The following is a 13,381-nucleotide window of genomic DNA, read 5'->3' on the forward strand; positions in this document are numbered from 1 at the left end:
TATAGTACTCCCACCATATTTTTTATATGACATCGTTGACTTTTATGTTTACGTTTGACCATTTGTCTTATTAAAGAAATTATATAATTATTAATTATTTTGTTATAATATGATTTATTATTATAGAAACTTTAATTATGCATTATAATTTTGCATATTTGGATATAAATTTTAAATAAGACGAATGGTCAAACATGATTCTAAAAGTCAACGATGTCATACATAAAAATATGGAGGGAGTATATGTTTATATGTAATTATTATATGAGCTGATTTTATATTAACCCTCGATGACATAAAAAGATTTTAGAGCCAGCAAAACAGCTAGCTCTTCTATTCACCTTGCTTTACGGCAACAAAAAAGAATCAGGCTGCCTGTATTATTTGTTAACTTTTAGGCTTAAGTTCTTAGAACTGTTAAATAATATGTTGGTTTGATTATCTTATATTTATATTTTTAAAGTAGTTTTTTAGATTTATTGTAGTTAATTATATTATTTATATCATAAAATAGCTATCAAAAGAATTAGTTAATCTATCCTCTTTCATCAAGTATAATATTTTGTTTGTAATTTTGTCTTGTGAAAATGAGGCTACCAAAATTAGGGGATGGTGTGAATTGTTGTACTTTTTACTTGTGTGGTTGGTTAAAAAAAATCAAGTCATGTTTGGAGCACATGCATTTCGCGATAATCCTTAAGAAACCAGATTCAAAGAAATTAACTTGGGTGCTTCTATTAAATATAGTATGACGAGGGATTTATGTGTTCGGAACAGAGCCTAGAAATAGTATAGTTAGACTAGTCTTGTTCACTTAGTATGGAGAAACTAATCCTACCGGTATTTCGTGTGTTCTTATATCTACCGAAAGTTGGATTACCTTGAAAAAAATTATTTTACACGTATATTTGTTAAAGTATAAGTTTTAGGTCATGTTCGGCTCCACCTTTCATAACTTATATTCCTTCGTTGTTCGATCCAGAATGGTCAACCAATGTAATTTTTAAAAGATTTTGTATATGAAAATTACTTAAAAACATATAATCTATTTTAAAGCTTTCTTATAGCTAATACTTATATCGCTAACGAGAGTCACCCACTTTCGCATGCTAGAATGATTGATCCCAGCATCTCTCCGAAACACACCATAACTTTTTTTTTCTAAAAAACATCGCATCGAATCTTCGACATCTAAATAGAACATTAAAAACATAGATAAAAATAAAAACTAATTATGCAATTAGGAGAGAAATCGTGAGACGAATATTTTGAGGCTAATTAGTCTATGATTAGTCATAAATGCTACAATACTCACATACACTAATGACGGATTAATTGAGCTTAAAAGATTCGTCTTGTGGTTCCCAGGCGAGCCACTATGAAATTCGTTTTTCATTCGTGTCTAAAAACCCATTTTGATATCCGGTTAAACGTTTTGACGTAATACCTAAAAATTTTCTTTCCACGGGGCCTCGGTATTAAACCAACTTTATGAATTTGTTAGGTGCTTTCACACAAGGCTAGCAGCATTTAAAAGGCATATTTAAAAATTGCTCGGTATTAAACCAACTTTATGAATTTGTTAGGTGCTTTCACACAAGGCTAGCAGCATTTAAAAGGCATATTTAAAAATTGTTATATTCTCCTCACTTTTTTTAATTGCTAAAGGAATGGCCATGGTGGAAATAATGGCTTTACCAAAGCGAGCACTAACGTCATGGTTATTATGGAGTGTTACATTCTCAATATTCTGCATCAAACCGTGTTTTGCTCAACATATTCGTAGGATCTTTTTGAAACGGAGGAATTAATTTCCACGCGGGAGTTAGTTCAATCCCTATAAAAATCTTACAAATTCAAAGGAGTGCTAGCACTTTGACAGATGACTCCATATGAAAACTATCAGATTTTTGTTAAGAAAACTTTATCTATTTAACAACCCGGATTTATATATGAACATGATCAGGAAACTATCTCAATCTTTTGTCACCTGATGTATTCGTAAGAAATATTTTAATTTATGAAAAACAGTCTAGTGTCTCACCTGAGATTGATTACTGCAAAATTCCTGTGTTTAAAACAACCCAAATTCTCTCTGAAAATCCGTTGTGTCTCCTGCTCCATGCGAGATGGACGGCTACGATCAAAGAGCATGATTTTGTTCAACCTCCTCTTTTCCCCCTTTTGGTTTTCACGAAATGGATCCGAGCCCATCGTCTCCCTGGACACCACAACGGCGCCGCTCAATCACGGCCGTCAGAAATAATGACAGCTGAGCGTTAGAGCAAGTTCAACAGTATGGGTAACTACTAAAGCTCTAATTTATTTATAGTGAGTCTAATAGTTAATTCATACAATAGTTACCTATAAAACATCAATACATGATCCCACATGTCATACACATATTTTGTCTTGGAGCCAGTGTGTAGCTGGCTACAAATTAGTAGCACAACTCCCTTTTCTCCCCATTTTTATCTCTTTAAATTATGCTTACAGCTGGCTTATAGCCTACTATTTTATCTGCTCTTATTGCTTAGTTGAAATTAAACAGAGGTGAAACCGTTTTTTAACGATTTAAAATGAGCTATGAAAAATACTTTTACACGCGTATTCTTACGAATCTAAAAGTTGAAAAATTAACTACGATAAAATAGCATTAAATTAATTCTAAATTTAAAATTTAGTTTATAAACATAAAACTAAAAAAATGGTTGACGAAGCGGATGTGACGACGCTACTCGCTTTGCATGCGAGATTAGGGTGTGAACTTAACAGGGGTTTGTCCAGTCATATCAAACAGGTTTATGCGGCGTTTAGTTTGGAAAAAAATTTAGGAGAAGTGTCATGTCAAATGTTTGATCGGATGTCGGAAGGGGTTTTCGGATACAAATGAAAAAAAAATTTCACGGCTACCCTGGAAACCACGAGACGAATCTTTTGAGCCTAATTAATTCGTCATTAGCACATGTTGGTTACTGTAGCACTTAAGGCTAATCATGGACTAATTAGATTCAAAAGATTCGTCTCAAGATTTCTTTCGTAACTATGCAATTAGTTTTTTAATTCATCTATGTCTAATGTTTTATTTAGGTGTCTAAAGATTCGATATGATGTTTTTGGAAAAAAAATTTGGAAACTAAACAAACTTCAGACGGTGTGAGGAAAAAAGCATGGTGCCTTTTGGACCATTCTTTATCGTACGATAAAAAATCGTACGCATAGCAATGCTAATTACGAATCATATTACACCCTCCGCGAATATTGTTTGGAGGCAACGGAAGTCATTAGCGGAATCCGCTAACGGCCTGTGGTCATTGATAGCCATCATGTCCCTTCCATTATACGGCTACATTTCACTGTGCAGCCGTTTTGCAATAGAGTTAATCTCTCGTAATATCCTCTAACTCGGTTTCATGATCGCTGCGATAGAGTAGCTCCGATCTGCCGAACCATCGTGAGATGATTTTTACAAGTCTGCTTTTAGATTTAATCAGGACAAGAATTAAATGCTATCTGCAGTTCTTTTTACCAACTTAAGTAATATATGGACTGTGTTGTCTTGTTTTTAAATATGATGCTCGGCTTTGTCTTCTTTAAGGCAAAGGCTGAAATGGATTACATTATCTTAAAAAGTAATTCAAGCAACACTATATTTTTAAAATATCTATGGTGGGTATATAAAAACATTTGCATGGATTCTTCCCAAAAATTCCTTTCATAATATTATAAATTTTTTGAAGTTTTAGAATATACTAAGATTTAAAGAGTGTTATAAATAACAATTCGAAAACTATATTAATGCCGAAAACCTCTTATCTTAATATCAGAAGATTTGCTCTGATCTAGCAGAAAATATCTCGAGGTACTGGCACGGTACTAAATCCTTTTCCACCATTAGATCTAGCTGAGCATGATAAATATTGTTAGATCCAACGATTAAAAACAACGAGACATTTTTTTTATTAGGCCCGAGCAAATCTTCGGTACGAGAGTATATAAAACAACCGAAGACTGATCCAGGGGCTGCTACGAAACCATTTCGATAGTAGGTGGTCCACACAAGCTAGTCTTCGAGGTCCATTTAGTCTATTAGTCCTTTTCAAATACAGTGAACTAGTGCTTCTCCTATTTTTATTTTTTGCACGCCAATCACGAAAATTTAGTGCCTTGACCTGTTTATATGCATAGGACAAGTAATGTACAAAAAAAATCATACATATTATTATACTGTACTCACTCTAGTTTTTTAATTTAATATTGTTAACTTCTAAATTTATGTTTAAACATTCGTCTTATTTAAAATTTTGTGTAAATATAACAAATTATAAGTCATGCTTAAATTTTTAGTAATAAAGCAAACCATAACGAAATATTTAATAATTATACGAACCTTTTGAATAAGGTTAATGGACAAATGTAGACTTAAAAAGTTTACAACGTCTTAACTTAAAAAACGGAAGGGGTATAATTTTCATATGTGCTCGTGGAGCATAGATTAGGACTGCGGTATAGTACAATAGTGAAAATAAGACGGATAATATTCTTAATTAATGGAGTATCTCGTATGTAAGAATCTAAATGTTATGTGGCATTGTAAATCAAGTATCCGAGTAATTCCGCGTGATATGATTTATGATACGGTTCGAGCAATATGATCTTCTCTTTACAAGGAGCATATCTTCCTAATGGCTACTTATCCATATCCACAGTTTTATTCCGTGGATGATACTCTAACCATTCTATATTTGTTTTTATGTATAAGTTAATTTTACCTTCTCTGTTTCCATCTATAAGATATTTTAGTTATAACGTTATACAGCTGCATTGTACAACTTTGTTTAAAAAATTCTATACAAAAGTTCATCCTCTCATATTTCTGAAAAGATATTTTCAAATTTATATTAGCTAATTCCACCCTTTACACTAACTATAACAAATAAAATAACTTTTGTTCAAAATTCATCAAAAAGGGGTACACCTTTTGCAAAGCAAAGCAGTGTTTTTGCCCCTTCCTTTTCCAGTCGGTATCCAACTCGGACTTGCCCACCTTCATAGATGGGAGCCGTTGGGGTTTTCTGGGCCCTAGCTATCCATTCCAAATCCAATGCCCACCTGCAAAAGGGAATGTGAATGGGATTCGCATTCGCATTCGCATTCGCATTCGGGGCATTCCCTTCTCTCGACTCGTCGAGGCGGGAGGAGCCGCAGCCCACATGCTCGCCATTGCCACAGATGGCGTCCGAAGCAAGCAGCCAAGCGGAAAGCACGCCGCGGAATCAGCAGCAGGCGGCGGCGGCAGCGGCGGGGGGGATGCCGTCGCTGTACGGGCGCGCGTTGCCGTCGCCGCCGGCGGTGGAGTTCGCGTCGGAGGAGGGGAGGTGGCTCTTCACGGAGGCGCTGCAGGGCGGGACCATGCAGGGGTTCTTCAGCCTCGTCTCCTGCTTCCAGACGCAGTCGGAGCCGGCCTTCTGCGGCCTCGCAACGCTCTCCGTCGTCCTCAACGCGCTCCGCATCGACCCGGGGCGGCGGTGGAAGGGCCCGTGGAGGTGGTTCGACGAGTCCATGCTCGACTGCTGCGAGCACCTCGACACCGTCAGGACCAAGGGGATCACCTTCGGCAAGGTCGCCTGCCTCGCCCACTGCTCCGGCGCCGACGTCCGCCCCTTCCGCGCCGACCAGGCCACCCTCGCCGACCTCCGCCGCCACCTCGTCCGCTGCGCCTCCTCCCAGGACTGCCACCTCGTCGTCTCCTACCACCGAAAGCTGCTCGGCCAGGTTGCTCCGTCGTTGTTGTTCATTCGAGCTTCCTGCGGAAATCCTGATTGATAATGTTGCGTGCGGATCGATCGATGCAGACTGGAACCGGACATTTCTCGCCGATTGGCGGTTACCATGCCGGGGAAGACATGGCGCTCATCCTGGATGTCGCCCGCTTCAAATACCCTCCTCATTGGGTTCCGCTGCCGCTTCTTTGGGAAGCCATGAACACGATCGATGAAGCAACTGGGCTTCTCAGGGGGTCTATTCACTTATCGATCTCCCTACCTCTTCTGAACGTTAATAATGTTTTAGACGTTCTTTGTGTGCAGCAGCTGGGATTAGTGTCTTGTTACAATGCAGTTATTGGATTGAGAAACAGTATTCATTTCAGTTAGTCTACGGCTCATCTACTGTCAGTGTCAGGGTATGCTGGGTTGCAAATGTTAATGAAGCAAATGGGAACATGTTGTGGAGTAGTATATGATCAGTCCGTTTAGCACTAAAACGCATTCTCCTTTGAATTGTAATTGGAGATATGTAATCACAGGGAGCACCAGTCGCTAGATATGGTCTTTCAGTTTCAATTGTCTAGTTCTATTTCCCCCTTTTTTACTGTTTTCACTTTCCACATGTCCCATTGGCTAGACTGAGGCGTTTTCTCTAGTGGTATGCTGATTTGAGTGATCTGCACATTTTGATGTTTAGAGCTATGTTGGATATAATAAATATTAGATCTCTCGTATTTTGTACTGTAGTAACTAATAACCAGCTGCATTGTACTGTGTAGATATCTAGACCTTAGTACCACACTACCTATGTGTTTAGTTCTGAAATTATGCAATGGTGTGCCAGTTTTAGACTAAATGACCGATTAGTTTATATTTGGCAGCACTGCCTTTTGATCTTGTGAGTTTAACATGTTGGCATCTTGATATTTGGTAGGTTCATGCTTATCTCAAGGAACAATGGAGCTCCTTCATTGATCTGCACGGTGGTAACTTAACATGCCAATGCTTTGTGAATCCAAGAATATGTAGTGGAACCTTTGATATATTTTCCTTTTTACCATTCCTTTGAAAACTGTGCAGAGTTGCAGAGATGAAAGCTGGCAAAGCATGGCAAAGTATTGCATAGAAGATGTGCCTAATCTTTTGAAGGACGAGAGTGTAGACAGTGTCCTAACAATTCTGTCGCGCATAGTAAATCATCTTCCTCCCAATGCTGGAAATTTGATCAAATGGGTCATTGAAGTTAGGAGAAAAGAGGAAGGAGGATCGAGATTAAACGGAGAGGCTAATGAAATACCTTTCTTGAAGGTCATTTTAATTTTTCGTTTCTGTTGCTGCTGGGGTCAAAAGTTTTGATCCCTCCTTTAAACCATCTAACGCTATAATTCATTTGCAGGAAAAGGTACTACAGCAAATCCGTGATACTAAGCTTTTCCGATTACTCCACAAACTGCAATGTTCTAAGCAACCATGTCGTAGTTGCTCATCTTCAAGGGATGAAGACTCCATTGCCCAAAGTGCAGCCAGCGTATGCTGCCAAGGAGACGCACTGCTAAATGAGAACCTGTCGACAAGTAATGGTTTCTGTATCAGAGAAACATGTTCTGAATGTGTTCAGGTGGATGATGAAGGGGCTAAAATTTTCACTACAAGCAGCCTGGTATCTGAAGGCAATGAGCAGGGTGTTGATAAACTGTCACCAATATCCTTATCGGAAACATGCTCGTGCAAATCAAATTCGAGCAACGGAACTGTCAAAAATCCATCAAGCACAGATATTCTAACTGTTCTATTGCTCTCGTTACATCCTAGCACATGGTTGGGCATTGAAGGTGAGAAGTTGAAGGCTGAATTTCAGAGTCTTGTTTCGACAGACAGTCTTCCTGATGCTCTTAAACTGGAGGTGTGTTCTCTCGCTCCAAGAACCTTGCTTGCTTGTTTACCTTTGTTCTCTACCCAGATGTCAAATCTTTGCAGAGCCACATTTTAAAACAATGTTCACATATAAGCCCAAAATCAAACGTAGTGACCGGCACCAAAAATTTTTACATCAATGTTACTTTTACACAGCAAAATTGTAAGAAGAATAACTTCAGTTTACTCTAGGAAACATCTATCTGAAAATAGAGCGATGCCATCAAACATCTTTCTATATATTTTTCCTCTTCTTGGCAAGCCTTCATTCCATACCGGATAAAAAAAAAATGCATACTTGCTTGCCTCTTCGTACAAATGAGTGGCCAAAACATTCTTATTCTAAGGCCGCGTTCGCCACCCCCACTTAGTTAACTTATCCCTTCCTGTTTTCTGCGTGCACGCTTCCCGAACTGCTAAACGGTATATTTTTTGAAAAAAAATTTTATAGGAAAGTTGTTTTAAAAAATCATATTAATCTATTTTATATTTTTTAATAATTAATAATTAATTAATCATGTACTAATCTATTACTATGTTTTTCGTGCTAGGGATAAGTTAACTTATCCATACCATGCCGAACACGGCCTAAGTAGTGTTACTCTTTTGTGTTGATAGATATTGCATCTACGGAGGCAACTCCGTTATCTGAAGGCTTGTCAAGAAAAGGAGGCTTATGAAGATCCCCTTAGCAATGATGCTTGCTAAGTGCTAACAGGAGAACCCATTCAATAGCGAAATTTACTGCGAATTGATGCCAAAAGAAAAGGCTAGGATGTTAACTACTGTTAAGAGAGGAGAATAGTACCTCCCTTTCAAATAAGGACTGTAACAATTTTCTGATAATAATGACTCGTTGGCACGTGTAGTTCGCAACCGCGAACTGTAGTGTATTTCATTGCATAGCTTTATTTTTGTTTCTCCCCCTTGCATAGGTCTACTAGTGGGTTGCATGGAAATGGATTAAAAGAGTTGGTTTTTAATTTACATTGCCTTTGTTTCAGTGCAAATGGGTTACTTTAAATGGTTTGGATTGGATTGGGTTATAGAGATAAATAGATTGTTATGATTGGATTTGGTTAGATGATTTCAGATTCTAAATAGATTTAGCCCGTGAAAGGCAAATAGATCCTTTAATTGGATAACCAATAGATAAGAGAATAGACACATGTAGGATCCATATGTAGAAATTGATTAAAACTTGCACAAAGTTGCTTTTATACATAATAAATCATTTAATCAAATTTTAGTCAAATTTGATAAATTTTACAGTGTGAACGTGAGTTTTAAAATTTTAAGTCTGAGTTTATACGTACTAAAAGGGTACCTTCATTCTTCTGGAGTGGATTGGATTCATTTTACCAAATGATTTAGTGCGAATTGGGCTAAAATTAAAGTTATATTGGTTTGGATTGGATAATCGAATAATTGATGTGGGCTGGTTTAGTAAACTATCTTGTAAAGAGATAGATTGGAGTAGATTTGGATTGGATTGTAATCCATTAGCAGGCTTAGACCTTGCACTTCATTCATCTAATTAATGGTCAAGCGCGCTTAGCTCATTTGTACAAATGATAAAAAAAAAGCTTTGATACTTTATTCTTCGTTGTTTTACGGTGCCTGTTTGAAGTGTTCCACGATGAACAGACCATCTATACTATTTAAAGCATATCCATTTGAATAGGGAATAATCCATCATTCATTTTCTGTTAGTTAAGTTAATGAGAAAAATCAGAATGTTCATAAACTAGTGTAATGGAATAATTCATCATCCATTTTCTATTAGTTCTTTTTTTTTTTTTGATAAGAAGACTCAAGTGAGCCCATCTCTTCTTCTCACCCTCTTCTTTCGGTTCCAGCACCGGGCAGCCCAATCGAGCCAGCACACCACTCCTCCATTTCGGCCTAGGCCGGCGGCCCACTTACCCAGACCAGAGTTGAGCAGAACCACTGGACTCACCACGCCCCGCCTCTTCGTTCGTGAAATAGCCGCTGCTCCGCTCTGCTCGCGCCCTTGCCCGGTTGCGTTTATTTTTTAAATATTTTTAATAAATAATTTTATTATTAAATCTCGGAGAAAAATATTTTCACCGTATGGACCTTTTGACCATACTAACGTGGAGTCAACTTGACGTAGTCCCTCTTGGTAATTGTTTACCCATGGAGTCATTTTATTATCCTTGAAAAAAATCTCTGAGTACTAAAATTTATACTCAAAATTTTAGTATATCGAAATATAAAATATGATGCCTCTCAGTACTTTTTCAAATATAATAAAACTACCCACACGCTCGTCCAAAAACAGTAAGGGTGGTGTCCATGCTTAGCTTCCATCGTTCGTGAAGACATTTGATAGAGAACGAGAGATGCATGCATTGGAGATGCTTGTAGAGTTGTAGTGCAGTGTAGGGCAAACACAATAGATACAAAAGAAAACCCTGCTTTTATTGCACAAAGTAGACACGACAATCCCAAATACAACGGGAAAAAGAAACACTTTTTTTCACAACAAAACAAAAAACAGAATTAAACCCCGCCGGATGGGCTATACACAGAGACGGCATCAAAACATAGTAATTATACAATTTTTTTCCTCGTTTTTGTCCATAATATTTTGTTTTATTTATTTCTACCCGGTGCTTAATTAACCCACTCTCTAGAAGAGCTCTAGAAAGATGAAAACCGATCCACCAAATTCATTTCTGACGTCGATATCAAATTAATCCACATCGCCAAAGAAGTCCTGGTCCATCAGGTCCATGAGCATCCGTTCCATTTCCTGGTCGGAGAAGGTGTAGGCGCTGGTGTCCTCTTCATCAAGGCAGCCATGATCACCAGCACCACCACCACCACCAACAGTGCCACCGAGAGAAGAAGAATTCTCCGTTGTGATCGGGCCGGCCACGGTCTGGGACTGGGACTGGAGGCGGCGAAGCATCGGTATCTGGTGGTTATTAGACGCTTGCTCATGCTCCTCTTGGATGGTGAAGAGCATGTCGCCGGCGCCGGTGAGCATGCCCATGCTGCTGCCGTTCATCGTGCTCACGGGCGCCGGCGGCGGCGGCGGCGGCGGCGGGGGGTTGCCGGCCGGTGCCGGCGGGCCCTCTAACCGTGTGACGTTTGATGGTGGCGTGTTGCTGTTTGGTTCCGGCCCCGGGGCCTTGCTGAAGATCTTGCATAGCACCCACTCGTCTAGCTGCGTATATACACATGCTATATCGTTAACGGTTAATCTGCTGTTAAGATTAGTAAAAATTGCAAAGAAAGTTCTGGTGAAACTGACTATCGATTCAGTAGAAATGTTATCTGTGTTCTTGTGTTTTTGTTTTCTCGTGAGAACAAAGATAGTCTGGGATATACTTACTGTCACCCAAGGATACTGTGGGGTGGATGAAGATGAGTAAGAGGCCATGGGTGGCCCTCGTGTGTTTGTGAGACGGTACTCGTGCATGATCCATGTTGTCTTGGTTTCCATGGGAGGGCGGCCAACATAGAACACGAGTGCCTTCTTCATGGCTATGGGAGTGTCCTGCATGCTGGCAACTTGGATGGGTTTGTCAGTGCCAGTGGCCTTCCAAAAGCCTGATGCCGCCGAGCGGCTAGAGCGTACACTGTTAGGGTACTTATGGTCCCGTAGCGTGAAGAAGTACCACTCGTATTCCCCAAACAACGCCACGGCTGCGACACCAAAAGTATTAGATCACTATATAGTGGTAGCTAATTCTACCATTCCATAATCAAGCATGCAAGAATGCATATTCATAAAACTAAGTAGAGCATATATATATATATGGCCTACATGGAAGTTCCCATGGATTGAAGTTATATATGTCGACATCAGCGATGATGGGGATAGGGCACATTTGCCCTATGGCACGCCTTTGCAAGTAGTTCACAACCAACTCCTCATCGGTTGGGTGAAATCTGAAACCCATTGGTAAGATAGGAAAGACCTGCTGCATCGTCATGAATGGAATGATGATGCAATGCTCGCTATGAAGATCCTTAGTTTCATATGTATGATGATGGGAAAACAAGGCCGCTCATTTTATAGCATCCTCTGGGAGGGGTTGGTGAAAAAGTGAATGCACGTACAACACATGGTAGGCCCCACCTGACTCATCTTTGCCTGGACCCCATTGTCATCGTAAAATATTGATAAGAAGGTTGAGTCACTCCCTCATCAGTTTCACACCATTTCTGGTATATACATTTATTGTATAAGTGGTGCGCAACATGCACGTTGGTATCTTAAATTGTTGCATTCGACGCTTTGTTATAGATAGTTTTGGGATCTTGTGATGATTTATTGGATTATTTGAGCGAGTTGTAACAAAAAAAGTTGAAAACATATGAATCCTCTAACACGCGTAGGGTCAGGTAGGGAAATAAGTATAAAAGTGGCATAACAGATGTTAACACAACATGCCGCATGTTGGCATAGTGGTGAATTAAAAAGAATTAGGTACCACATAGTCGTTGTCGGGATCATACTCATTAGAGCTTGATCCTCCATGAGCTATGAAGCACACATTGGATATGTGTTATCCTTTGTCATCATCTTCACTTTCCGAATCAACAGTTGTACACACATGATTACCCCTTTTTATTGTCTATCACATTACTCAAGGCTCGAGAAAATTTGTTGTAAGAAAAGTCAAGTCCCCTCGGAGATTTTATTGAGTTGATCATCTGATATGGCCATTAAAGCGGACGAAGAAAATATTAACAAATAATCCAAATAAGAACATGATGAAGAAACCAAATGTTCCATCTTTTATTTCCAAACTTCAAAAATCAACTCTATCAAATACATAAATCCATGACAACAACTCAAGACCAAAACAACAAAACATCACTCTAATACCACTTGTAAGATCATGCTGACGATCAGAGGAGGGCTAATGCTCGTTGGTTTCTTTTTTAAAACAATGGAAAGAAAAAAAATATTAGAAATAATAATCAATAGTACTAAGTTATTCTAATATTTGTTAGAATACCAAACTAATCACCCTTGCTATAGTATCTCAGTGGAGCGGTTCCGAACAGTAATAAGTGGGAACCGTCCCGGACAAAAATCCTTATAGCTTTGCCAATTCAAATCCACTTAATGTGAACTTGAATATAAGTTCAGGGCATAGTCCATGTTCATCTTTTTTGCCAATAAACATGAAAAATCAACGGATGAAATTTACAGGATCTAACTGAACTTTAATATGACAAAAAATCCGATGATGTACGTTCACTAAAACCTAGACAGATTAAAAACTAAAAGATAGAATTGTGTTAATCTTGGCATGCAGAAACTAGACTTCAATAAAAAAAAGGCACTTAATTAAATCCAATGGTTAGATCAAAAATCTAAAAGTAATATCATGTCAGTGAAACCTATGTAAAACTCATCCTACACGAAATCGGAATTGAAAAACATAATCGACGATGATTTCATTTTCATGAACTTAGGAATTGATCAACAAAGTTCATCGAAATCATCGCCAATTCCGTCTCTGTGGCCATGGAGCTTCGGGGGATGCTGGCCGGGAGTGGGTGTTCGCACCACATTGTGAGGATGCACATGTGACCTCAACGTGACAAGAGAGTTCTCTAAAAGGCACGAGTCTCTGTGAGGGCATGGCACATGCTTAATTAGTTGGAGCAATGTCCTATGATCAACAAGATTAGGGCTTGTTTGGGTGAGC

The 13,381-nt window shown here is 38.9% G+C and overlaps 2 protein-coding genes across 3 annotated transcripts; one reads left to right on the forward strand and one right to left on the reverse strand.

The window, feature by feature from the left end:
- The first annotated feature begins 5,121 nt into the window (after window positions 1-5,121).
- LOC102706657 (glutathione gamma-glutamylcysteinyltransferase 1-like) lies at window positions 5,122-8,690 on the forward strand. 2 transcript variants are annotated; one of them, XM_040524423.1, is made up of 6 exons: window positions 5,122-5,775; window positions 5,856-6,019; window positions 6,703-6,751; window positions 6,849-7,076; window positions 7,165-7,671; window positions 8,301-8,690. In XM_040524423.1, the coding sequence occupies exons 1-6, from the start codon at window positions 5,131-5,133 to the stop codon at window positions 8,388-8,390; spliced, it is 1,683 nt and encodes a 560-aa protein (XP_040380357.1). In that variant the 5' UTR covers window positions 5,122-5,130; the 3' UTR covers window positions 8,391-8,690. The 2 variants fall into 2 exon arrangements, with proteins under 2 accessions (XP_040380357.1, XP_006654408.2); XM_006654345.3 differs by having other exon boundaries at window positions 5,123-5,775; window positions 6,703-6,754.
- Window positions 8,691-10,401: 1,711 nt separating this feature from the next.
- On the reverse strand, window positions 10,402-11,650 carry LOC102717804 (NAC transcription factor 32-like). Its single transcript, XM_040524367.1, has 3 exons — window positions 11,482-11,650; window positions 11,047-11,360; window positions 10,402-10,878 (listed from the first exon to the last, which is right to left on the reverse strand). Exons 1-3 carry the CDS (start codon window positions 11,648-11,650, stop codon window positions 10,402-10,404), a joined length of 960 nt encoding a protein of 319 aa, XP_040380301.1.
- Window positions 11,651-13,381: the final 1,731 nt, after the last annotated feature.

The sequence above is a fragment of the Oryza brachyantha genome, chromosome 5 (assembly GCF_000231095.2).
Source record: "Oryza brachyantha chromosome 5, ObraRS2, whole genome shotgun sequence".
NCBI lineage: Eukaryota > Viridiplantae > Streptophyta > Magnoliopsida > Poales > Poaceae > Oryza > Oryza brachyantha.

Bases quoted from the DNA above. Each gene is read 5' to 3' on its own strand.
- LOC102706657 (XM_006654345.3), top strand. From the start codon at position 5,131: ATGGGATTCGCATTCGCATTCGCATTCGCATTCGGGGCATTCCCTTCT. The intron at 7,077-7,164 runs GTCATTTTAATT...ATTCATTTGCAG, and splicing joins ATGAAATACCTTTCTTGAAG to GAAAAGGTACTACAGCAAAT. The intron at 7,672-8,300 runs GTGTGTTCTCTC...TTGTGTTGATAG, and splicing joins CTGATGCTCTTAAACTGGAG to ATATTGCATCTACGGAGGCA.
- LOC102717804 (XM_040524367.1), bottom strand. From the start codon at position 11,650: ATGACGATGCAGCAGGTCTTTCCTATCTTACCAATGGGTTTCAGATTT. The intron at 11,361-11,481 runs GTAGGCCATATA...TTGGTGTCGCAG, and splicing joins CAATCCATGGGAACTTCCAT to CCGTGGCGTTGTTTGGGGAA. The intron at 10,879-11,046 runs GTAAGTATATCC...GTATATACGCAG, and splicing joins CACAGTATCCTTGGGTGACA to CTAGACGAGTGGGTGCTATG.